Source organism: Doryrhamphus excisus, chromosome 3 (genome assembly GCF_030265055.1).
Source record: "Doryrhamphus excisus isolate RoL2022-K1 chromosome 3, RoL_Dexc_1.0, whole genome shotgun sequence".
Classification (NCBI taxonomy): domain Eukaryota; kingdom Metazoa; phylum Chordata; class Actinopteri; order Syngnathiformes; family Syngnathidae; genus Doryrhamphus; species Doryrhamphus excisus.
The window spans coordinates 8,832,270-8,857,962 of record NC_080468.1 but is presented as its reverse complement, the minus strand read 5'-3'; the positions used below and the strand labels follow the sequence as shown (position 1 = coordinate 8,857,962).

The 25,693-nt window shown below is 41.3% G+C and overlaps 1 protein-coding gene and 1 long non-coding RNA gene across 3 annotated transcripts; one reads left to right on the top strand and one right to left on the bottom strand.

The window, feature by feature from the left end:
• Window positions 1–124: 124 nt before the first annotated feature.
• LOC131126331 (uncharacterized) lies at window positions 125–17,867 on the top strand. Its single transcript, XR_009129146.1, has 4 exons — window positions 125–667; window positions 1,815–1,914; window positions 6,411–6,665; window positions 16,971–17,867. It is a non-coding gene; the product is annotated as an uncharacterized LOC131126331 (long non-coding RNA).
• LOC131126329 (one cut domain family member 2-like) lies at window positions 5,401–19,566 on the bottom strand. 2 transcript variants are annotated; one of them, XM_058068748.1, is made up of 3 exons: window positions 18,501–19,566; window positions 15,034–15,122; window positions 6,551–6,756 (listed from the first exon to the last, which is right to left on the bottom strand). In XM_058068748.1, the coding sequence occupies exons 1-3, from the start codon at window positions 19,564–19,566 to the stop codon at window positions 6,658–6,660; spliced, it is 1,254 nt and encodes a 417-aa protein (XP_057924731.1). In that variant the 3' UTR covers window positions 6,551–6,657. The 2 variants fall into 2 exon arrangements, with proteins under 2 accessions (XP_057924730.1, XP_057924731.1); XM_058068747.1 differs by lacking the exon at window positions 15,034–15,122 and having other exon boundaries at window positions 5,401–6,756.
• Window positions 19,567–25,693: the final 6,127 nt, after the last annotated feature.

Here is a 25,693-nt window from a genome sequence, read left to right as displayed (position 1 = left end):
GTGTTATGTAAACTACCTGTGTTTGGTATTTCCATTACAATGTGTTATGTCTAAAGTCATCATTATTATTAATATAAAACTCAAATTCCAATTTAATGATGAAAATAAAAATTACATACCCGTAAATATGCTCCACACAAGAACACATACAGTACATCTATATTGCGCTTCTTAGTTTCAAACACTAGGTGGTGCTGCTTAGAGAGAGCAGCCTCTCCACAACACAAGCGACAAAAGTCAATGAAGAATTCTAGTGACGTCACAGTACATATTGTTATATGGTGCCGACTGATTGCACATTCAATATTGGGCTTTTTTTTACTCGCAAAACAAGACGATTAAAGAATATAACTGTTGAAAACACTATACTGAAACCAAACAGTCAATTTTGTACGTCGTTACCAGAAAGTTAAGAAGTGTCCTGCTTACCTTTTCTTGCTAATACAGCCAAAAATACTCTTGGTTTGTTTGTTTTACCAGACGGTACGCCTAGTTTCCTCTCGTGAGAAGCCTTTACCGGAAAAGGTGCTAGTGTATTTTATGGCCAATAAAGCGTGTTATTTTTTTATATTGTGTAGATATGCAGGAAAGTAGTGGTCACAGTTTTCATTTTGGAAGGAAGTTTGCATAATCGAGGAGCCAAGGAGTCCAGAGGGCATGACAATGGGTAAGCCATTTTTCTGTTTTAACTACTTTTGTGTTATTGACTGTTTTCTGTTACCATCCTTAAAGGGGACATATTGCTCCTTTTTGGGTCCTTTGTAATGAGTTGTGGACTTATAGAGCAGCTACACACCATATAACCAGCACAGAAAGCTTTCTAGTTCTTCCAGAATCTGCATCTATTCAAGCTGTATTTCTTTGGATTTCGTGCTTCCCGCCACAATGATCTGTTTGAATTTATTGTACCCACGCCCCGCCTCCAGCCACGCCCACTGCGCTGTGGTTGGTCAGTGTTGTGTCGCTAGCTAACCCAACTTTATAGAAGTTAATGAAAAAAACGGCGATTTATCTTCTAAAGAAAAGATATTTCTCAATGGTAATTAGCTTCAGTATTTTAGCGTTTTCTACAGCATTAGTAGTGTAATGTGGTAATTACACTACCAGTGTTTAAAAAGCCACTAATGGGTGGTGTGGTGGGAAAAGGCAATTAGCAACCGTGCTCCTTTAATGCACACTCTATAATGCTATACAGACAACCGCTTTTGCTCCATAACTTACACAAAATAAACACAATTAAGACACTGATGAATTGTTACTTACTGCTTGCTCTTCTGACTCTTCCACAGGACCAAGTAAGTTTGAAAAGCCTTGTACTTTAGTAAGTTTGTCCTAGTTCAGCTGCAGACTGGCCCATTTTCACAAAACAGTCCAGTGTGAATTCCGTTGACAGATTAAAATGAATTTGTTTTGCTTCTAGGCAATCAGGAACTCCAACCACTTGTGCCTGATGGTGGCATCTTTAGGAATTGTAAACAAATACGGCTTTCCCTTACTTTGGTATCGGAATGATACAAAAAATTGTAGTGTTATATTTCTGCCAACAGATGGCGGCAGAGTACGTGATTTGGAATCCATCACGCACAATGAAACGCTGGTCTGCTAATTGGGTGAATCTTTATTTCCTTTTTCAGTCTAAACACACATTCCCCTTTACTTTTTTTCCATTGCTGTATCACTGTTTGCAGTTCTAACTTCTCCACTGTTGAAAGACAGAGAAATGACGTGCTGAATTGTTAAGGAGAGCTGAAGATCAGAAAGCGTGTCTCTCTGTGTGTTCATGTGTGTTTATATTTGTATGTGTGTATGTGCAGGCATTTGGTCAAGGTCTTCGATTAGATGTCCGCTTAACATGTCAGAGCCCAGCTCCTTTTGTAACACCAGAGAGGATCCAGGGAGCCTCCCACTGAAAAGGTCAGTCTGCTCGGGTCAAAGGTGACCACACACACACACACATGAACAGATCTCTCAGAGAGCCGTCCTTCCTCTTTCTTCCCTTTGCATCTCTCCTCTCCTGCCTCCTTCATCACTCTCTTCTCCCTCCGTCTTTTTTTTTTGTCTCTTTGCTCTATTTGAAATTGATTGTCTCCTACCATCACAAAGACACTTGGTTCTGATTGATTGATTGGCTGCGGGAGAGGGAGAGAACATCAACACTGGGGCTTCCACAGCTCTGAGGTGTGTCTGAAGGGAAAACAAATGACGCCATTTTGATGCACTGGAAGAAAGCGCCTTTCAGCAGCCTTGGCCGTGTGTTTGTTTACACTTCTGGCCAGCTCCTAAAGCAGACAAACACTCTGGCCCATGGAATCGAACAGGAGATTAAATACAGGCGAGCTGAAATACAGGAAACAAACAAAGACACTCATGCAACACAAACTCGCTCTCGTACTTGCGTGATTAAAAAAAAAAAAATAGACAAACAAATGGAGACCTCACACATAAAAAGGGGTTACATAGACAGGACTGATGCTATATGCATACATATACACATCATTTACACATAAACATCACATAAAAAGGAATGTACTTGGGAACCCAGTCTTTTTTTCCTCTCTCGCTCTCTCGCTCTCCCCCTCTCCGCTACCTGGAGGTACATTTAAATCCTGCCGTTTTAAATACACGTATATAGTATCCATGCATAAAGAATTGCTCATCCCACCCCTAGTCACAGAATTGTTTTTGTTTGGTTATTTCTCTTTTTTTTAATATGGGAATCACTTCAACACACAGATGACAGTCTTCAACACAAAATGAACTGAACATAGTGTTCTTTCCATCGTGTTTATCACCTAATTTTCTTCATTTTATAACCTAACTCATCATACTTTATGTCCAATTTGTTCTTTTTTTCACAAATAGGACGACGTGCAAACTTATATGAACAATAAATTAAGCATAAAATGCCTTACATTAAACAGGAGATCCTATCAGAAAGAATATAAATAGTCTCAAAGAAGAACTTTATGTAGCGTCACTGTCCTCTCTAAACATTGATGTGAATGGTTTGCTACACAAGCTTTTGAGATTTGAGGTATATCAACATGAATTGCCTTAACGGTGCTTGCTACTCTGGACAGAGGGACCAGTGAAGAGGGTTTGGATGGGCGGGGCCAAAGAAAAGGCTAATCACTGCTCTTTGGATCAGTTATTAATGGGCTACATCTGACACACACACACATGCACACAGACTCCTATTTTCAGATTACAAATTACACAAAAATATCTCTGATAGGAGTGTGTGCGCATGTGTGTACTGAGAGTGACATCAAATATGCAATATCCAGATAAATATGAAGAAGTGCTCTCACTAAAGTGGCACCCCTTTAGTTGCTCCCTTTTCACCCAGTATGTGCCCCCCTTCACTTAAATGTGTGTGTGTGTGTGTGTGTGTGTGTAGAGCAGTCCAACTCCTGGTTGAAGGAAAAAGGCACTCAACTCTTCCTGCATGATAAACGTGTGTTTGTCATGCAGCATGACTGCTCTCTGGAAATGTGTGTGCGTGTTTCATTCTGTGTGTGTGTGTCCCAAGTCCAGTGTGCACACAACAGGCTTGAAGTATCTTTGGTATTAATGGCTGCATCACAGTCCTCTCCATTCTGTATCGTTTTTTTAACTCTACAAACTTAAAAAAAAAAGTCCTAAAATGACACCTCTAACAGGGATTCTGTTCTATAGTGCACTACATAGCGACCCGAGCCCAATTGGAGATGGGAGAATGTCGCTTAAGATCTTCCATTGCCGCCATGGGAATGAGTCTCCCATGCTGCGACGTTTTTATCTTCCCATTTCCTCTCCAGTATGATTATCTCCCGCTAGAAGATGCTACACAACTAGTGGCTTTGCCCACGTACGGATAAGAAACACACACAGAAAAGGAGGCATTACTCGTTGTAACCTCCCGTCCCCCCACCCAAAAAATGAATACATCAGCAGAGGAATGCAATGACAGTCCAATTCATGGGTGTCACAAGTCCAGCGATCAAGGAAGAGTCCCTCATAGTCCATCTACGCTGTTTTCACAAAAATGCACAGTCACTTGTGGTATCCATTCCTTGTCTGTGCATAGGATCAGTCAATGACATGTTGATTCTTTCTAATCTTTAACATTTTCTCTCTTTTTTTTCTTTTTTTTACTATTTTGTCAACAAGGTGCTTCTTTACATTAAGTTTCAAGCACGACATAGCACAATAGTCATGAAAAGAGGAAACCATGTGTCTATGGTACTAGATTTACCCGCATCAATATTAGGGAGGGAAGGGATAAAGAAAGACAACACAGGGGACTGTCACAAGTAGATAGAATAGATAAGACACAGAGAAAGAGCATTTAAATTAAAGGTTATTTACATTTATATACTGTGTCGATCACATGAAAACATTTTTTTTTATCTGAGGTATGGAACAGGCGACATGCCCGTGTAGTGCTTGCGGTGTGAAGGTTGTGATGATCCATGCCAGACACGTGGCAACGAGCGAGCTGCATCTGTTCACTGATTATCATAAAGAGGCAAACATCATTGGCACTCAGGATCCTATATTGTGACATTTGACCTCTGTCTTTGGCCACTTGAACAGAGCAGAGCTCGCTCCTCACGCAGGTGATGACACATGGAGTCCCTTTTTGATTGTTCTTTTTACGTAACCTGAAAATAACCTCTGAGGTGGCAACAACCGTGTAGCATTAGAGCCTATAAGTGCTCTATAAGAGATGGACATTCAAATGCGTATCAAACGGGCTGGAGTCATTGCCGTATTTCCTCAAATAGTGGCTGTAATTATCACTATGGCATCCAATACCATGCACCCCATGTCGCGGTAGATGTCATGGCATACAGTGTCTGCACAGCAGACATGGCATCTGTAAAGCTGGCGTTTACGGCAAAGCTTAAAGTGTGCCACCGTAAAGCACTCACATTTCAACACTGACCTGGAATTCATAGTCCAGAAAACTGATCGATAGAAAGGCCGAGATTGACCCCCTTATGATTGATGGAAGTCGTGACACAAAATAGAATTTTTATTGTGTTTGTTAAAATGTCCATATTGTGCAACAAAAAGCATTTATGTTTTAAATTGATATTGATTAGTGTAAAATTGAAATACAATTTCAATGTTTAAAATTCAAATTAAAATAATCCAATGAATGAAATAATTTTTGTTTTAGCTACGGATTATTTAAAATATGTAGGTTGAAAATCTATTAATATATTTTTAGACATACTTTTCAGACATGTGTAGTAATGAGGTGTTGTGTATATGTGTATATATGTATGTATATATATATATATATGTATGTATGTATGTGTGTGTGTGTATGTACGCGTATGTGTGTATATGTGTGTATATATATATATATATATATTATATATTATATATATATATATATATAGTAAGTGTATTGTATTGTAAGTGTATATGTGAGAAAGAATAATGTAACATAGTATGCATGTCTGAAATAAATTAAGAAGAAGATATATTATTTTGATGAATTGACATTATTTAATTTTGCATAAAAAATGATTATATCAGTATATTGTTTTATAGTAAGAAGCCAAAGTGTCTCCTCCTCCCTTGAAAAATGCCTCATAAACACACCAGCAGCCACTATTTGAGTGAATACGGTAGTTTGGTTCTGTGTGTTTGGTTTTAGCGGAGCGACACTCATGCATAATGCTAAGTCAGCGCTTTGGTTTGTGTTTACTTCGTTTACTGTGTTTCTGTGCGACGCTCGCACAAGTTAGGAGCTCTGACCTCACTGGACACAAACATGCGAGAAGATGTGGTTTAAATAGACAGCAGGTGGCAGTGTTATTGCCGGCCGACTCATTACATTCAGCTAGTATGTGAAGTGTTGCACGCATGCACACACGATACACACACATGCAATGGTGAAGGTATTGAGGAGCCATGTGGTTCGCAGGTCAAGGGACCACTTGACTCACACTTTTCATTGTGTGTTAGTGAAATGATTAGTTGTGGTGATTTGTGGCCCAGCAGGCACATCTGCTGTCTGATTGTGAAAAACATCTTGTGGCTATTTGGGTTTTTTTACACCCTGAAAACAAGCAAACCAGCACCAAACCTAAATGAAAATAACTCCTTCCTCCTCTCAAGGCCTTGGCTTTGATTATTATCCTCTTTACCAAACAAAGACCCACAATGTGGTTTGGTGTGAGCCACACAGCAACTTGCTTCAAGCTACGGTATCTTTGGTATGAACAGTTGACCCCTGATATTAACATTCAGTTTGAAAGAAATAATCTGATTCATCTGCATATGTCGCAAGCACTTTGAGCAGATGAATAAGATCTGAAGCAAACAACTACACACTCTGTAGCTCACTGCTTTCATGAAAAACAACCCCTCCGTCTTCCATGAATGTGTTCAACCTCTCATCTCTCCCTCAGGCCTTGGAGAAAGTGGCGACCGATGAGGTACCAGGGTGGATGGGAGAGGAGTTGGCATTGCCATGTCTGTGAGAAGTGTGCTCATGGCCATGTACCCCGTGACCGTGCTCCTCCACGTCCCAACGGTCCGGACAGCGGCGGCGTGAGTTCATGAAGAAGTTGGAGACGGTGGAGAGCTCCAGGCCCAGCTGATGAGAGATGGTGAGCTGCATCTCCTTGGAGGGCCTGCGGTTCTCTCTGAAGATGGCTACCAAGGTACGACGCTGCAGGTCTGTGAAGACCAGTCGCTGCTTCTTTGGCACCTGGTTGCGCTCCCGTCCTCGGTCCTCTTCCTTACGTTTACATGCTGGAGACAGGAGGGTGGGAAAGGAGGGAAAGCATTTTAGCCCCTCTCAAATTCAGTTTTTGTAAATGAACAACATATACAAGGACACAACACAGGAAATGTTAAAGGAAAATCATGTGACAACAAAAACAAAATATGGACATTTGTTTAGTATGCATGATACTGCTTATGTTGCATTTCAATATAACACTAAAATCTAAGTTCCAGTAACCATTTGTTTTACAGTCACCTTGAGTTTGTCTCACTTATTCATATTTTTTTGTGCAACCCAACATTTAAAAAACTGTAACTACTTAATTTCTTCAAATACTCTTACGCCAAGGTGCCCAAAGAGGGGTACACATACACCCAGGGGTGCACAAATTGTCATGGGGGTATGTGAATGCAAATTAACAACAGTGTGACTACATTAGTGTCTAAAGCCTAACTGTCCGATTTACGCAGTGTGCTGCCTCCTCACGTGAACAGCGCCCGCACGGCAGAGACAGTACAGTCCAAAAGACAGCAAACAGGAAGTTGTTCATTGTTCTGCGTGCGTTATATGAACACATGAGTAAGAATTCGTAAATGTATGCATATAATGATTACAGGGCTTAAAGTATTATCTATGCCGGATCTCCGGCGGTTCAATATGACCAACGGAAAAAAAAAAAAAAGAATCTGCCAGACCCAGACAAACACAAACTCATTGTCGCCATGCAGTAGGGCTCTGAATGCAGGTATTGCCAAGCCCCTCCTCCCCAAACCGGCACTGTCCAATCCTGCAATTATGCTGAGTTCAAGACAACACAGGTAAAGGTGTATGTTTTTGTGTCCTACACTCCAAGAAGCTAGTGTATGCTACTGGGGTGTAGCCGAACCCGAATACGGTATTCGGAACCGCACGAATAATGACTTTTTTACAAATAGATAATTCTAACAAATACTTTTAAAATGTTCATATTCGGGAACAATTAAAACATATCAGAAAGATGCATTTCATCGTGAGACTGCAGTGCATTCCCGGATCAGCCAATGAGTGACTGGTGTTCAGCAGTCGGGGATGGAGGCAGAGCAGTCTGCCGTCCCCTCACAAGTCGCTGTGGCGGAGCAGGAGGCTGAACTTAGTTGCATCCGGACTTTGGCTTTTTTTCACCTCAACTGGGTTTCTTATGCTAGTTTTCCACTATCAGTAATAGAGGAGTTTGACTGAGAGATAATTCCGTTGGGCTGCATTTAGTTGCTATTTACTTCTGCAGTTGGGCGTTGCCTCTGTTGCCTCTGTTAGCATTAGCTCGCTAACGTTAAGGCTATATATATTTTTTTTTGAGGGGGGGGGGGGGGGGTATTCAGGCTCAGGATTTTTTTTTTACTTTAAGCCCTGTGATTAAATAACATTGACGACATTAAATGTAATTAAATTCACACCTGAGTGGTTAGCGCGCAGGCCACACAGCTAGAAGACCCAAGTTAGATTCCACCCTTGGGCATCTCTGTGTGGAGTTTACATGTTCTCCCCGTGTGCATGTACTCAGGCGCGTGTTTCTCCGGGTACTCCGGTTTCCTCCCACATTACAAAAACATGCTAGGTTAATTGCAGACTCTAAATTGTCCCTAGGTATGAATGTGAGTGTGAATGGTTGTTTGTTGTTTGCCCTGTGATCGTCTAGCGACCAGTCCAGGGTGTACCAACGCCTCTCGCCTGAAGACAGCTGGGATAGGCTCCAACACCCCCACGACCCTTGTGAGGATAAGTGGTAGAAAATGAATGAATGAATGAATATCAAAGAAGTGAAAATTAATTCAGAGTAAGACTATTTTGTGCTTAAAGACACTGATTCATGTCAGTGTGCAAGAGTAGGGTTTACATGGATTTAGGTCAAATGTCTGCACGAGTGGCAACCACTCTCCAAGACACGCCGTGCCCCAATTAAGACATGTTGCATCCTTACAAATAAATATCTCACCTCAAATACCGCAATTACATTCACTGTGTATTGGCGTGTCCCGATACAACCTTTTCACTTCCAATTTGATACGATATTGCAGCCTTTGAATATTGTTCAATATAGATATAAACGAGATATCAATATATATAACAAAGTATACATACTTTTATGACTTATTTTAAATTGTGGAATGTTACAAGAGGCTTGATCAAGTGATATTACTCAAATTGAACAATAAGCAGTAGAAACATTAGAAAATAAATTCTGCATACGCGCCAAACAGCAGTTCAGAGTACCCAGCCTTCTTGCAGTCCATCAGAGGGGTGCCGGAGAGCACCCCAACTGGTGACTTTGTACTTCTACTGGGAGACTTCAACGACCATGTTGACTATGACAGTGTGACCTGGAGGGGGCGTGATTGGGAGGAGCAGCCTCCTCTATCTGAACCCCTGCAGCTGGACTTCTGTACAAAACACAGTTTGTCCATAACAAACACCATGTTTGAACACAAGGATGTCCACAGGTGCACTTGGAAACAGGACAGCCTGGGCCGCAGGTCTATAATCGATTTTGTAGTCCTATCATCAGACCGGCGTCTGCATGTTCTGGACACGCGGCTGAAGAGACGGGCCGAGCTGTTGAGTTGGATTAGATGGCAAAAACTCATATGTGGGAGGAGCTCAGTGAGGCCATGGAGCACCACTTTCGGTCCTCCTCAAAGAGGTGATGGCGAACTGCCCAGCGCCTCAGAGAGGGGACTCAGTGCCCGGTCCACACTGTTGACATTGGCGACGGGGGCCTGCTGACCTCAACTGAGGATATAGTCGGAGGGTGGAGGGAATACTTTCAGGTCTCTCTGAATCACATTGACATACCTAACATAGAAGAAGCAGAGTCTGAGGACACAAAAGTTCCATCACTGTGGCTGAGTCTGGGTTTCTCTACTGAAACTGCTGCCCCCATGACCCAGACCCGGATAAGCAGAAGAAGATGGATGGATAGAAGAAAGGAAGGAATGCCTTGCAGTACATTTCTTTGTGCAAATCTCAACAGCTAGTTAACAGCTAAATGTCCTCCAATAAACACACAAGGTTAGTCTTTTCTTGTATTTAAGTGACATAGTTTGTACGTTTTTCTATAAAACTGTACATGGAAATATAAACACAGTATCAACGTACTGTATACATTATATACAGCAATATTACACCATATATAACAAAAGGTAAACATGAGTATTTGTACAGATTGCAGCTACAATCTCAAAGATAGACTCAACTATCTATGAGCATCACAATTAACATACTAAACAATACTGCCGTCTTATACGACATTTCTTAATCCACACAAGTCTCATGTAAATATAGGTGGACATTACATACAGACACATAATCGCCAAGGCAGAACCGTGTTAGAAAGTATTTCATAACAAATGTGTCCAGTTTGCGCTTAAAAATCAGCATCAACAGCCATACCGTAGATATGTGTGTGTACACACACACAGAATCTCTATCTATATATATATCTGTATATATAGATATAGAAAAGATACAAACACACACACACAGAATCTCTATCTATATATATGTATATATAGATATAGAAAAGATACAAACACTACTCAGCATAAGTTAAAGTAAATTGTAGTGTTTTTAAGATGGTGTGTCTCTCTTCATTGTCATTGTTAATTCCGTTTGTTCTTGTCATTGTTGTAGCAACAAATTACTTTCTCCAGTCCAATGCTCAACCGATGTTCACAAAGGTATACTGCCACAGTGTGTTCGGAACACCGTTTTTATGCAGATACTAAGTACCCCAGAACTTGGAACACCTGTAGGGATTAGTTGTACCAACTGCAAAAGCTTGATCAGCCTTCATTTCTGCAGAACAACTTTAAAGGGGACCTATTATGCTCATTTCCTGGCCTTTGTTCAATTGCCATTTGCAGATTAAAATGCATTTCTTTCTTCAGGAACTCCAAGCACTTGTGCCTGATGGATTGTAAGGATTGTAAAATAATGTGGCTTTCCCTTACAATCAGGAAGGGGGCAAACACTTCTTCACACCACTGTATTTTTCTGTTTTTTTCCCAACTCCTATTCATATTACATTATGTTGGAATGCATAAAAGTAAGATTTGATTAACCTATTGAGTACTAATGTGCATATATATCTCTGACAAACAAATCTCTGCCTTCCATTTAATGGTGTTCCTGTCACAGTTTTATACAATAAGATAAATGACATTGCTCTTATGTACGTACGTGTTACTGATGCATTGAAAACATGTCCCAGTGACTAGCTAGCAAGCTGCTAATGATATTTACATCCATTCTCATCTTCAGCCATGCCTGGTCACATTGACACAAGCCCCCAGATAGATGGCTTCAGCTATGCCTGCCCATAACTATAGCAGTCCCTAACACATATTTTAGATAGCAGTTAGCTAGCAAAAAAATCAGAGTGATGGCTCGCATCTTTAAAAAAACATTCGTTGGTACACTTCTATGCAACGGCACCACTGTATAAATGACAATGAAAAATACCTGCTGTGAACAAGTAACTAGTACTTTGTGGCAATTCAACTCACAGCATCAGTAGATGTAAATAACTTTTGTCTTGTGGAGAGAGCCATCTGCCAGGGCTGTAAAGCTGAACTTACAATTTCTTGCCCATTTTTACTCAATATTTGCCCCACATCAACGACCACACAGCTGTTTTGTCTTCAAACTATGGTTTTGAGCAGAGGGTCAAACAGGACATGCACATGTTTTTCCATTAATTCCTTATTAATGAGTTAACTTTGACAGACCTAATAATTGCCATTGTGATATTATAACATTAGTGCTTTATTTGGTCTCAAAATAATGTTGACAATAATAATTGTGCAATGACAATAAAGGAAGTCTATCCATCTAGCTATCCCTCCATCCATTTTCTATACCGATTATCCGCATTATCATTGGGATCGCGGGGGTATGCTGGAACCTATCCCAGCTGACCTCGGGATGGACTGGTCGCCAGCCAATCACAGGCCACATATAGACAAACAATCATTCACGCTCACATACCTATGGACAATTTGGAGTCACCAATTAACCTCACCCTACATTTTGGAATGTGGGAGGAAACCGGAGTACCCGGCGAAAACCCACGCACGCACGGAGAGAACATGCAAACTCCACACAGAGATGCATAAGTGGATATTCAAATCCAGATATTCCCAATCTCCTGACTGATTTAACTATGCATCCACCTTGTGGTGACAATCATTTTTTCATTGTACTTTTCTTAAAAATAATATTAAAATCTCATCTTCTTCCGTTCTCGTGCACATGGACCCAACACAAGAAAAGAGCTAGGAAAAGCAGCTAGGAGACATGTTGTTGATGTGTTAACGTCAGCATACCGGATGTTTCATTTTAAGAAAGACCAATTAATTACAGATCAGAATTAATCTCTTAGTTTTAATCTGCAAACGTAATATTAAATATGACACCAATGCACTGTGTCACTTATGACACTGCTAAGATGTAGATCAGGGGTCTCAAACTCAATTTACTTGGGGGCCACTGGAGCTAGGGTCTGGGCAAGACTGGGCCGCATCAGGTTTTCCAAAAAAAAAAAAAACGCATTTATTTAAAAACAGAAAAATGAATAAACTTTGCTTTGGTTTCGATTTTCTACAAGAAAAGCTCTGATAAAACATTCCACTGTTCTCAAATATCTTACTTTTTATTTTTCCACACAAAATAAGATGAAAACTAAACAAATCAAGAATAAAGAAAATCAATCAATCAGTAATAAATAAATAAATATAATAATAAGACGGCAAATAATAAAAACTCCAGAAACCACATATAGTTGGTGGGTAGACAAATTATTTTTTTCAGATTAAAATGAACAAAGCATTATTAGAGCCCTGTAGACATGACAAAACACAACTATAGTCACATTTATACTCTTTTTATTTACAACATATTGCGCAACTGCAGGGTCTTGAGACACATGCTAACTCGCAAACTAGACAGCTAGTGACCTAAACGGTAGCCTTCAAGTTATTTCCTTTAAACTTGAATAGCCAAAAACTTAGCACTTCCACACGGATAGGGAGGATAACTATTAACAGTTATTTAACCTTTAACATGAACATTAATCAAACTTAATAATTTTTTCTGGGTACATGATACCATACAGCATCCATAGCAAACTTGCGCGGGCACTAACATTAAACTTTCATATCAAGGCGGGGGCCTCAAACTAGTGTCCTGCGGGCCCCATTTGGCTCGCGGGCCGCGTGTTTGAGACCCGTGATGTAGATGGTTCAGATAGCTTTATTGACCTACTTTGGGTTTGGTTTTGAATTTTTAATGACCAAAATGTTGACTTGCAGGGAGAAACGGAGGTGCTGTCTACTTCTGGCATTGTCTTCTTTCTCTTTCGTCAATTTAAGAATTATGTTGAGTTGGTGAAATGGGGGTGGGGACCACGCGTGGATAAATCCCCTTGATTGCGGCTATTTGTGTGGCTTGTTGGAATCGGAGGAGCGTGCAAAGGACTGAAATGCTGACAAAGACGCGGGGTCGCCGTGCTTGGATGCACCGTCAGTGAGTCTCGGTTCTGGCCGTGAAGGCTGGAGGAGGGAGTCTGTTCTGTTCTGCTGCCCTAAAAAAGCTGCAATGATCGATTTTCCGCGGTTTTCTCCCGAACACGTGGTCCAGTAATCAGGGCTCCCTTCCCCACCCTATCGATCGCCATCGATCCGCGAGACCGAGGTGTGTGTGTGTGTGTGTGCGTGTGCGTGTGCGTGTGGCGGGAATGCGCGTGTTATAGAACTCGGGAGCGCGCTTTGTGACAGATGGAGAAGAAATTGTTTATCAGTTGGAGAACAAAGAGGATGTCTCCAAAAAAAGCGTGCGGGCAACGTAATGTCTCCTCGCGTGTAACACAGAAAGTGATGTTTTGCCATGAATCAGTGAGGAGAGGACGAGGATTGGAAAGAAAGGCTGCAGAGTCGAGGTGGTGCATGCACATGATTGATGACTTTACAGCAGGTTTAGACAACAACAGTAAACAGATTTGACTGTGCGGTTAGATCAATATGAACGTGCACATGTGTATGCATGACTGAGTGAGCGTGCATGTGTTTGGAGGGCCATTTTTCATGTTTGTTATACTGCAAGCAAAGCATAACTGCTCTTTGCATCTTATGTGCTTCTTCCACCACCTCCCCTTGTGTGTGTGTGTGTTTTTTTTTCCTCTCAATTGTTTTAATTTGCCCTCAGATTGATAGCCCCCCATATTGATTGATTCAAACCATTTCATGGAACATTTATTCAATTGGTTCAGGTCCAGCCATGCCAGAATCTGCTAGCGGCTCTCTAAGTGCTATCTCAAACCAAACTCAATACTCCCTAATGTAATGACTGAAGGCTAGTGCTAATATAGTGATAATTTAATATGTAATGCCTGTTTTCCAACAAGTTTGGGCTTCCGGCCATTTCGCAATGCCAACACCACTCTGCTTCTCCATTCAAATCCAAACATAGCATATACAATGGAGCCTCCTGAGGGGTTAGCACAAGGCCTGAGCTTGGGTCAATACATATTTCAGATAATCAATAGGTCCATTTCAAATGGTGCCCCAGAACGGGCCCCGCTCTGCAGCAATGAATAGGACCGCAGGGAAGTGGAAGGAGGGAGCTTCTCATTAAACTAGCCTCTCTTGAGACAAGACAAGCTATCTTTAGGTGCCTCATTATCAAATGGGCCTTTCTGAAGGGACAAGCGCCTATACACTCAACGGTCTCAAGTGGCTTCCGCTTGTTTTCATATGTCAACAACAGCCATTTATCTCAGACTCTGTGGTTTATCCAAAGATTAAGCCATGGCCTCCTCCTGTGCTGCATCATTTAAGATTTATACTCCACATTTATGGCATCAATGAGGAGTACGTGCACATTTTTTTATTTTATTTTTACAATGTGCCCCCGGGCCTCATTTTGGACACCCCTGGTAAAACTACTATAATCTTGCTCTCTCTTTCTAAGTGTGCACTCAATGGGCACATTATTAGGTACACCTGCACAATCAAATATAAGAGTGTTATTTCAACTGGATATCTTTACAAGTATTATAATGCATTAGCACCACGTTTTTTTTACACGTTATACAATTGTCAAGTCATCAAGCTCACTGAAAAGATGCATCTATATTTGTGGTAACAGTATGGAACATTGTAAAGTTGCAGCACACTTTCTAATAGCAGAAAATGTATAATGAATTTATGTTTTTGATGGTGTGAGTGTGTGTGGATGGGACATGAGTGGGGCAGACGGCGAACTAACCGCACCGTGCTGCTGCTAGTCGACGCCTGGGCGGAGGGATGAGATCGGGCTTTGTGTGCGGTGAGACGGGCCCTCTCCCGCCCTGGACGGACTACTGCAGGCGAGAAACAGTTTTGTGTCAATCACTCTTTGTCACACCTCTCAAGCTGCACGGTTATTGATAGTATTGATCATGTTATAGGCCCCTTTCATTGCCGGGCAGTAGAATAGGACCCTCCCATCATCAGCAGCAGCCCGTCCGCACACAAGCAAAGCGGCCCTGCAAAATGGCCCAAATTGATCAGGGTTGGATTATTTGAAACATTCCCTTTAGTTGTCAATTGAAAGTGCATGTTGTCTTGTCGGGACAAGTGATGGAAAGCTTTTGATGGCGTTCCGGCAATGGCTTGTAGTCTATAAAAACCGTCGTCTTATTGGCTTTTGTTTTTTATGCCTTCTCCGTTTTTACTTAGCGTTTCTTTCAATACAAATTAAGATTTAAAGAGCCAATTTCCTTCCCCGGAGACCTCTATGTTAGCTAATATTTAAAAAACAAATCAAAAGAAACGAAAATATATATACTCATAATTAAAACGTATTAACAACTTTTTCAACCAAATTTAACCTAAATAAAATGTAATTTTCAGACAAAAATACTACACAAAATACGATAATAAAATAAGCAAATAATTATTGTAACTTAGTATAACACTAACAATTATATTAGCAATTTTGGCCAATAAGTTGCCTGTGTCTTAAAAAAAAGCAAATTGAGACAACAAAAAGCACAATAATGTTACTAAATAAAAATATCTGCACAAAAGTTGTTCTATTTAATGTAATCTTTTTCCACCTGTTTAATGACTTAACACAATACTAGACAATGTTTAACTCAATAACCACCTAAACTTACACGTTTAAGCATAAACTCATTGTACATTACTGACACATGCAAGAGTCAAAGCCTTTCATTGGACATTTTACCAGCACAATGTACTGTACTATAAGTGTTGAGCTTGCTCCAGATTGAGATCATGAAATAAGAAATAAATCTAAATGACAGCTCTAAACCATGCAGGAGTTATCAACAAACTGTGCAGCCATTTCCTGCATATATTTCTATTCCCTAGTCACATTAATTTGTGCACACAAATCAAATTTATGTCATAATTATGAGATTGATCTCAGTGTGGCCTCGGTGGCCATAAATGCATGCAGGAAAAATATTTACTCTGTGTGTCATGAAAGATAATTGGAAATATTTGTTCAGGGGGTTGTTTTGCTATGTAACTCTCCAAAGGGCTGCCTTGCACTCTCACATGATAATTACGTGTGTTAAGAGAGAAAGGAGATGAAATAAGCATACAGGGCAAATGAATGATGTGCTGGTCCAGAGCCAGACATAAAATAAGGAGAAGGAAATAAGGGAAGGATGGAAGAAGAGCGGGAGAGCACCAAAGAGAGCATAAGAGAGGAAATCAATACCGATTCAGAGCGAGTCAGATAAGCCTGAACAATGTATAGTGCAGACACACTCTATAACCCAGTCACACACATGCACACACATGTGAAAACACACACACACACATACACCGCATGCCTCCATAAGGACTTATTACAAAGGCCATAAAGCAAGCTTTAAAAATCAAATGACATCACAACCTTGGATGACTATCAGGATGTGCTGACATTGGCAGAAAGCACTCATCACAACAACTCACTCGTAACTGGAGGCTCTTTGTCTGCTAAGATGCTCCTTTGTGATCAAATATCAACCACGTTGTCCTGCCCCCCCCCCCCCCCCCCCCCACCCGGAAACTGTTTTGTCACAAATTGCAGCAGAGTTATCTTTTCCAGCATGTAAATCTACACCATGTTTGTTTCTGACAACGATGTAATTTCACAGGATGTTTGGGTGTTCTTCCAAACCACTTCCACACCCTTTTTTTTCTCTCTCCCTTAGATGGAGTGTGGTCCTCTCAGCCGTTAACCACAGATTTGACTTTGCTTACCTAGAAGATGCTGTTACAAGCAGCTTACACCGTCACTTTCTGCAATGCCTTTCTTCCCCCGGCCCTCCGTCTCCCTCATACTTATCAATTATTAAGGTTGGTATTGATCCTTTCACTAGCCTGCCTCTATCAGGCTGTTCACACAAAGCGCAGACCTGGCTGCCTTCATTCAATCAATGGCATCTCACAGCCTTGCATGTACTGTTCTTATATTCCAGCTGACAGTTTTGCTTTTCACAATATAAACCAGGCACTATACGTACACTACTTTTGTTTATCTTGAATCATCCTTCATGAATGACATGAATCTTTGATAAGGGAGCCAAGTTTGATTGGCATGGCAAGATGCCTCTAATATGAGTGCAGGGAGGATGGGAAACGGCTTGGTCGGCGCTGCATCATCTGATCCATTATTTCTTTTGTTTTGCTCGGACTTCCCGAAGCTAAAACCACCTGACTGCCTGTTGCCAGGTTAGCCAGCAAAGTCAGGTTTTTATGATGTTACTGTCATACTGCAGAGCGGGGGGAGAAAATATAGAGAAAGAAGGAGGGGTGTTGGGAAACAGCACTATTGATCTCCAATGTGCAAAGCTCGGCAAACACAAAAAGGACAGAGTTACACTATTAATGACACTCACAACACCGACTGCTAATCCCTCTTTATCTATCTATTCATCTATCTTTCTATCTTTGCTGTCTATATCATAGGTAAAGCTCAATTTTCACTGTATACAATGCTGAGGTATTCATTAATTTAACATTTTATGTATTTTTTATTGAGGTTGTCATTGGAGAACACTAACATTTAGATCCATATATCGAAATGTCTTAGCAACACTATAAGACAAGTCCTGTATTTTTAAATATGTAATTTTCATGAACTGTTACCCCCCCCCCCCCCCCCCCCCGCCCCATGCAGTGTTAAAAGCTCACACATTGCTACATGCACTTTGTACACCCTATACCTGTCTTGTGTTCTAATTTTAGAGCTTTTACTACGGGCTGCTCAATGAAAAGTCACACAGAGCGTGCGGTTATTGCGTCTTTCAGCTCCAATACGAGTATTGATCCGTATGCCACATTTAAAAGGGAGAGTGAGAACTCGTCTATTGATCAGGCAGCCTGGGGTCACCCCAGCTTTCTCCCACGCAAAGGTGGCCCTGCATAAGCCCACCGTGTTTACAGTCTGGAAATGAGAGTGCAGGAAGGTGCATTTAGCTTTGTTTATTATTATTATTATTATTATTATGATAAATGAATAAATGGTATTTTGGTGAAAACTGAGAGACAGTCTGCTAGTGCAAATGAGTTAATTGGGACTCCATAATGTCATCAATTTTAATCAGGCTGCAGCCTTGGCTTTGTTTTTAGCAGAATGAATTGTCCATGGTGCTGAAAAGCGCAGCCTCTCCAAGTTTAGTGTCTTTTAAAAGTGTGGATCAATTGTGTGATGTAATAGTGATGAAGGGACCGTTTCTTACCCGCCAACCTCAGGGCAGACATCCTCTGGAACTCTGGCTCCTGCAGCCACTTCCACATCCTCCTAAAGGTCTCCCGACCGGATTTAAGCTTACTCCAGGGTTTGGGGTTTCGGAGCAGGTCTGAGAGAGTCCCTTGTGACCGGCTCAAGATCCTCTGGGCGAATATGGCCTGCGGGATGGAATATCTCTTCAGTTCGGCCGTTATCCTCTGAGCCACTTCCTTTGTGTTGATTTCCTCCGCCTGTATGCCCGAGCCTGCGACCCCCTGGCCGCTGCCGTGGCCGTGCCTGTCGCGGTCTCCAAGCATCACGGCGCCGCCGGGCTGAGAGTGAAGGTGGCCGTGCGGGTGGTGGTGCATGCCGTTCAGGTTGGTTATCATGCTGTGGCCGTGGCCACCTAAACTCCTCGCCAGGTGCTCCTGTTCGCTTCGAGACAGCATGGAGGCGTGAGACTCGAACCCTGACACCGGGGAAAGCATCTTGGCTTCGGCTGACAGGTGTGCGCTCGGGCCGTACGACGAGAGCGGCTGCTGGGGGTTGTGCAAAGAGCCCAGACCGCTCGGAAGCGGGGAGAGGGAGCCGTGCCCCATGCCGGACATCTCTTTGGGGTAGTGATTGTATAGATTGCCCATGGGGGCCAGCCCGCGGTGATCGTCCCGCATTAGCGTGAAGCTGCCACTGACGTTCCCGGAGGAGAGTCGCTGGTGGGCTGCGGCGTGGTGGTGTGAATGCGGATGGTGGAACTTATCCGACACGGTGGATATCGGAGGTAGATGCTGCAGCGGGGCCAGTGTGGTGTACGTGTTGCTAAGGCTCATCCCGGTCTCGCACATGCTGATGGACGGGTGCAGGTGTCCGGACAGCGCTGACGGATCACTTCGGTAGTCCCCGCCGGAGCCCTCCAGGATCGAGGTCATACCGGAGACCATGGCTGACCGCGCGCCAGGAGCGTGGGACACCAGATTCCGTGGAGTGGAGCTGGGGGAAGGCGACGGCCGCGAGCTCATGAGGTCCCCCACCTGGGAGTGCGAGGAGATGCTGTGAAGATTCTCCATGGTGAGCTCCATTGCGAGAAGGATATATATGTTCCCTTTACCCTCCCTCCCCACCCTCGCCCTCGTCTCTCCCGCTCAGAGACGCGCACTCTTCCCTAAACCTCCGAGCCCTGCTGGAGTGATAAAATTACCAAAGCATTTCAACGCCAATCCATTGATTCGAAACGTTCCATCGAACGGCCCAATCCGGCGTGGAGAAGTTCTGTTGTTCCCACGCATGCAGGTGCAGGAGAAGCGGTGGTCCTCCCGGCGTCGTGCAGCTTTAAGCGTGCAGTGTCTCTGTGCGTGGTTATATCTCATCTCTGGTCTAACGGCGCTCCTGCTCAAGGCGAGCAGACGCGTGTCAGGGAGGCGTGGACGCGCATTCGCGTGCTCGGAACGCGTGTACGCGCACAGATTTAGCCCCCCCCCCCTCTCTTAACTGTGATAGATGGAAATACATTTTGCCTCGGTGGATTTGTCTCACTCTTAACATATGTTGTGATCATTTAGTGCATAAAGTACTGTTACAGTAACGAGTACTTGCTTGCATGCGTTTCACGCATACATTTGCAGGTGTACAACCATATACTTCAGCTCACTATCTGTTTTTCCGTGCACAGCAGTTGTTTTGTAGATAAACTTTTTTTTTGTTTTCCCACGGACTGTATGGTTTTGCATTTATACGCTTAGTGATAAAGCTGATCGAAATATTGATTGACAGAGATTAATGACGAGGCTCCGGGCAGGCTGGGGGGTTGTTGGGGGGGGGGGGGGGGCGATGGGTGACAGAGGTCACAAAGTTAGGATCGTAAAGCTGCACATCACTCTCCAAGTCCAAGGAGAATATCGTTTTATTTAGATTTTGATCATAAATACAAAAAGAGGGCATGTTCTTATTTGAAACATCATGGCCACAAATGCAATAATGGTAGATACTACAGCACTCAAACAAAATCCAATATATTAGACACACAGCAAGTTTTCATAGATTTTTATAGATAAAACTGGATTTAAATTGGAAGTCTAAAACGTGTCTAAAATGTTTTTATTAGTTTTTTTTCATTCACAAAATCGTCCATGATTAGTTTAACGCCACCATAAAAGTAGAGTAAAACGGCACATCATTCAAAGCAGTTCAACTTTATTGTACTTTATTATTCAACATTCCTTTAAACTGTAAATACAAATGTAGTGTATCAACTATAAACATTCCCTTCTATCCCGCGACGTTGGACATTTGAATTCGAATGAATTGTTAAAAAATGGGTTTTTTTTAATGATTCAGCAATCAAGACAGTGCGGTAACTAACAAAGACTAAAGGAGCTCACAATGAGATCAGTACCGCTGATTGATGTTTGGACCACTCGTTTCCTTCAACCAGGCCGATATACTGTCCGCGCCAAGTGTGTGTGTGTGTGTTGAGTGTACACTAACGAATATATTTGAAAATATTTCAATACGTATTTAAGTTTATTTAGATTCTCCAAGAATATTCCAAATATACATATGAAGGAAATATAACTTTTTGAAAATTAATGCATTTTTTTTATAATTGTGTTTAGTTGTGATGTTACCCATCACAATTAAACAATTAGCTAAATATATGTACTTTTATATATCTCTATTCATTGTATGTAAATTACTATATTTGATTTGATAAATATTCACTGGAATTATATCATATTAAATGATTTGCAATTATAAAAAAGGCGGCAAGCATGAAATAAATAATGTTGGAGCGCCTGAAGGCCTCATACAGAATAAGCCTTACTTTCTTTTTCTCGTCGTGCTTAATATTTAATTAGACCCTCACAAAGAAAGGCACAAACACGCCCTGTGTTATTCTCGGATATGATAAAGCTCCGTGGTTAAGCTGTTTGTTCCTTAGTTCCGAAATTGATTGCAAAGTTCGATGTATCGATCATCGATCACTTCAGGCTCACTTGGCGTGCTGCCCTAAATACTGAAACGTTCCTGCGAGGTCGAGTTTTTTTTTTTTGTTTTTTTTTTTTTAGTGCTTATTCTTTTGACCTGTGCCCGGCGAAGGACTGACACCAGAAATAAAATAAATGTCGCACGTCTTGTTTTATTGTATATCGAACAGAAATGACTTATGGCATCTCATCTTTTCCAATAAGGTTAATATTGATACTCTTCTTGGCCTGCATGCAGTTTGGCTTCGTCGATGTGATGGAGCTGATGGGAATATCACCCGAAGTCCACAATGGTAAGACAAACACAATGCTGATTATTTCTTCCTTTAACTATTTTTTCTTCATTTAAATACATGTGTAGCCATTTCCCTTAAATGTATACTGAAGTTGTTCATCTTTGAGGTAAAGCTATAGCAGAACAAACGTATTGAATTTAGATACACATGTATAAAGTGTTAAATGGTGCAGAGAACAGTATTGACCATCAAAAAATAGAGCTTATTTACAACAGATAGAAATGCAGTGATGCTGTAGCTGTAACTCGCAAAGTTTACCTCGTCAATGCACAAACCCAGTCTCATAATCTGGTTAAAAAAATGCTTCAAAGTAATTCATAAATCAGGATTAAAATAAAATGAATCAAACAGAAAAATACAATACTGTAATTACATAGTTTAATAATTTAATTGTTCACTAGTGTGTGTGGAAATACAAAGCTAAATATAAACACAAACAAAATTTATGAAAATATTACAGATATTGTGTAATTAATGTGCAAAATTCAGGGTGCGATGCATTTGAAACCAGGCCCACAGAAGGAGAGAATACACTGTTGTTTTTTGTGTACGCGCTCTTCAAAATAGAACCCAGAATGCATGTCATTTGGCCAATATTTACATTCAGTGAAAGTCAATATGTCATGTCCGAGAACATATGCATATAAGTCAAACATGTAACTTGTGTGTGTCATCAAAGGAAAATTATTACTACTAAATTCTGGCTGTTTTTTGGTTTGGTTTTTTAGTTACGCTTTCAGGTCAGATGGCACGTCCCCAAAACATGATTACAATCCACCATTATTCGGGTTCAAACTTCAAAGCTCAATTGTCTCAGATATTTACTTTTCATTTTGTATTTCTGTATTTGGACACCAAATGACATTTTCATGAATCACATTCTATTTATCAACTGAACATGCGCGGGAATAAAACTTCTCCCGTATCCTCTAAGGCACGGTTGCTTAGTAACAGATGAAAAGATGTACTAAGACAGAATCGTCAATCAATTTCCCTACGCTCTGGTGTGTGTGTGTGTGTGTGTTTAAGTATGGCAGAGCAATATTGCCTCTGCAGTTAATTAAACTGTACACGGCGGTATAATTTGACGCTTAAACAACATTTCATAAAACTATTTTGATCATCTTCAGCCCTCTCTGTACTAAACACTGTTTTATTGGCTATTTCCACACTTTAGCCACTCAATCAAAAGCACATAACATCATCTTAAAACATTTCATATCCAAAGGTCAGAGGCTGCTTTGATTCGACTCTAGGGATTATGTGCTCATTTCATTTCAGCACTCGGAGCAGGTAAAGCCTTGGTAGGGGAACTCTTATCTTGCACATACAGAGAGGCAATGCAACAGATGAGGCATATAGGCTGCTAGAGAGCCAGAAGGGACGCATTGGACATCATTGCTTCACATCAAAATTGGCTTTGCAACATGCAACGCATACACTAATTTGTACTTTGAAAAAGGACGTTTTTTTTTTTTTTAGAGCAAATATCTTTTTTTCCACCAGATTTTGTCACACTGTATTTTCACCATGTGGTGGCAAAAACACATATTTTCCCAACATTTATTCTTCATCATCAGTGCTTAATGCTGCACTTAATAGTATATATCCACATATACAATAGATGGATGGCTGTGAAATTGTGAGAAATCTAGCCATTTTAAACACGACATTGATTTCAGTCTATAACAAAGACAGACAGAGAACGATGAAGACAGAGAGCAAGAAGAGGAGAAGTGAGAGAAATGAGAAATAGATGAACAGCCCTTGCCAGGTTTAAATATGCTTGTTTTATCAGACACTGGGCCACATTAGACTCTCTTTGCCAACTATTGATGAGTCTTAAAGGAGACAAAAAGGTATGCATTTAACATCGGGTTAGTTTCAAAGTTCTGTATGTCCAAATGCGACTTCTATGTGTGAGCAACAGGGAAAGCGAATGAGAGAGAGAGAGAGAGAGAGAGAGAGAGCTGTGCTGGTGTTAAGGTGATTAGTCTGGTGGGTTGGCGATAGAGAGAGTTGATCAATAAGCCATCGATCTCCCATTGCATGTGTCAGGGGGGTAGTGGGAACGAGAGGGTGGGGGTGCGAGCAAGGATAGGGAGGGAGTCAGGGCCTGGCTTGACTTTTAAAAATCCTTTACTCTGTGGATGACAAATAACCCATTAGATTGCAGGAGAGCTGGAAAATCTGGAGAGCTTACTGGACCACTTACACACACACACCACACACACCTATACGCATGATGTTCCAAATGTTCCAGTCGTAACTAAGTGGACGCAAGCCATTTTTTTCCTCCACAACAATGGCCTCAAAAATCTTTGTAGAAACTATTGAGTTGAATGCAGTGAAGTTACTTAGCAGACCATTACTTCCATGAATTCCTGTAGGCTGAAATATTCACTGAAGCGAGCCTCACTCGATAGGCAACCTCGAGGACTTTTCAAATGTTTAGCAATAAGTCTTTTAGAAAAAGGTGAAGTACAAGCAAAGAGTACATATACTTCTAATCAAAAGTATTGGGCCACAATTGACTGTATAGCAACTACCATATTGGCCTACACATGAAGACTAAATAGTTGGTACCCTTTGTTAAAAGTAAGAAAAAACAACAATGGTCTCTGAAATAATTAACCTGACAAAAGTAATACATACAGTAAAAAATTCATTCATTCATTTTCTGCCGCTTTTCCTCACGAGCGTCGCGGGGGTGCTGGAGCCTATCCCAGCTGTCTTCGGGCGAGAGGCGGGGTACACCCTGGACTGGTGGCCAGCCAATCACAGGGCACATATAGACAAACAACCATTCACACTCACATTCATACCTATGGACAATTTGGAGTGGCCAATTAACCTAGCATGTTTTTGGAATGTGGGAGGAAACCGGAGTACCCGGAGAAAACCCATGCACGGGGAGAACATGCAAACTCCACACAGAGATGGCCGAGGGTGAAGGGTGGAATTGAACCCTGGTTACAGTAAAACATACTTGAGAAAATCAGAATTTCTTGCCATTTGCACATATTATACATCGTCCAAATAACTAACCTGACAAAAGTAATACATACAATAAAAAATACTTTTTTCTTACTAATACTAATTTCTTGATGTTTGATGTTCACAGACAAAAAAATATTTTTTTTTCTTTCAGAGAAGGGTGCCAACGATTAGCATGTAGACCTCTGCCAAAGAAAACCTGTTCAGAAATATTTAAGGCTGTCACGGGATTAACCATTTTAATCAGATTAATCTCAGTTTTAAAATAAATGAATCATGATTACTGACCATTAACTACAGTATGTCTAAAATATGCCCATTTTTGCCCAATTGAAGGGGATCTATTATGCTAATTTTTTTTACCCTTTGTATAGAGTTGAGGACTCCTATAGAGCAGCTACACACAATTACCAGCGCAGAAAATTTTCTAGATTTTTCTGAATCTGCACCTATTCCAGCTGTATTTCCTTGGATATATGGTTCCCTCCAAAACGGTATCAATTAAAATTAATTCCACACACGGCCCACCTCCAGGCACGCCCAATCCGCTGTAATTGGTCACATGTCCAACGTGCTTCCACCAACAAACACCCCTTTCTAATATAGTTGGTATAGGAGTTGATAATAAATGAATAAAGTCTTTGGAGAGCTAATTGAAAAGTGTTTAGGAAATACTTAGCACTCATTTAGCACTCATCTACTGGCTGGAGACCCATGACTTACCGTGTATGAACTGAGAGTGGTAATCTAGCACCACTGTTGCAGTGGAGCTCAGGAGAAGCCGTACATGGGGCAACATCGCCTGGCCGAGGGATAGCAGTCATTGTCAGACACAGTTCTATTGTTTTCAAATTCTGCACCTTTATCCAGATTCTCACCACAGTCAACATGTTCTTCCTTTGCCTTACACAAAGCATTTCTACAAAACA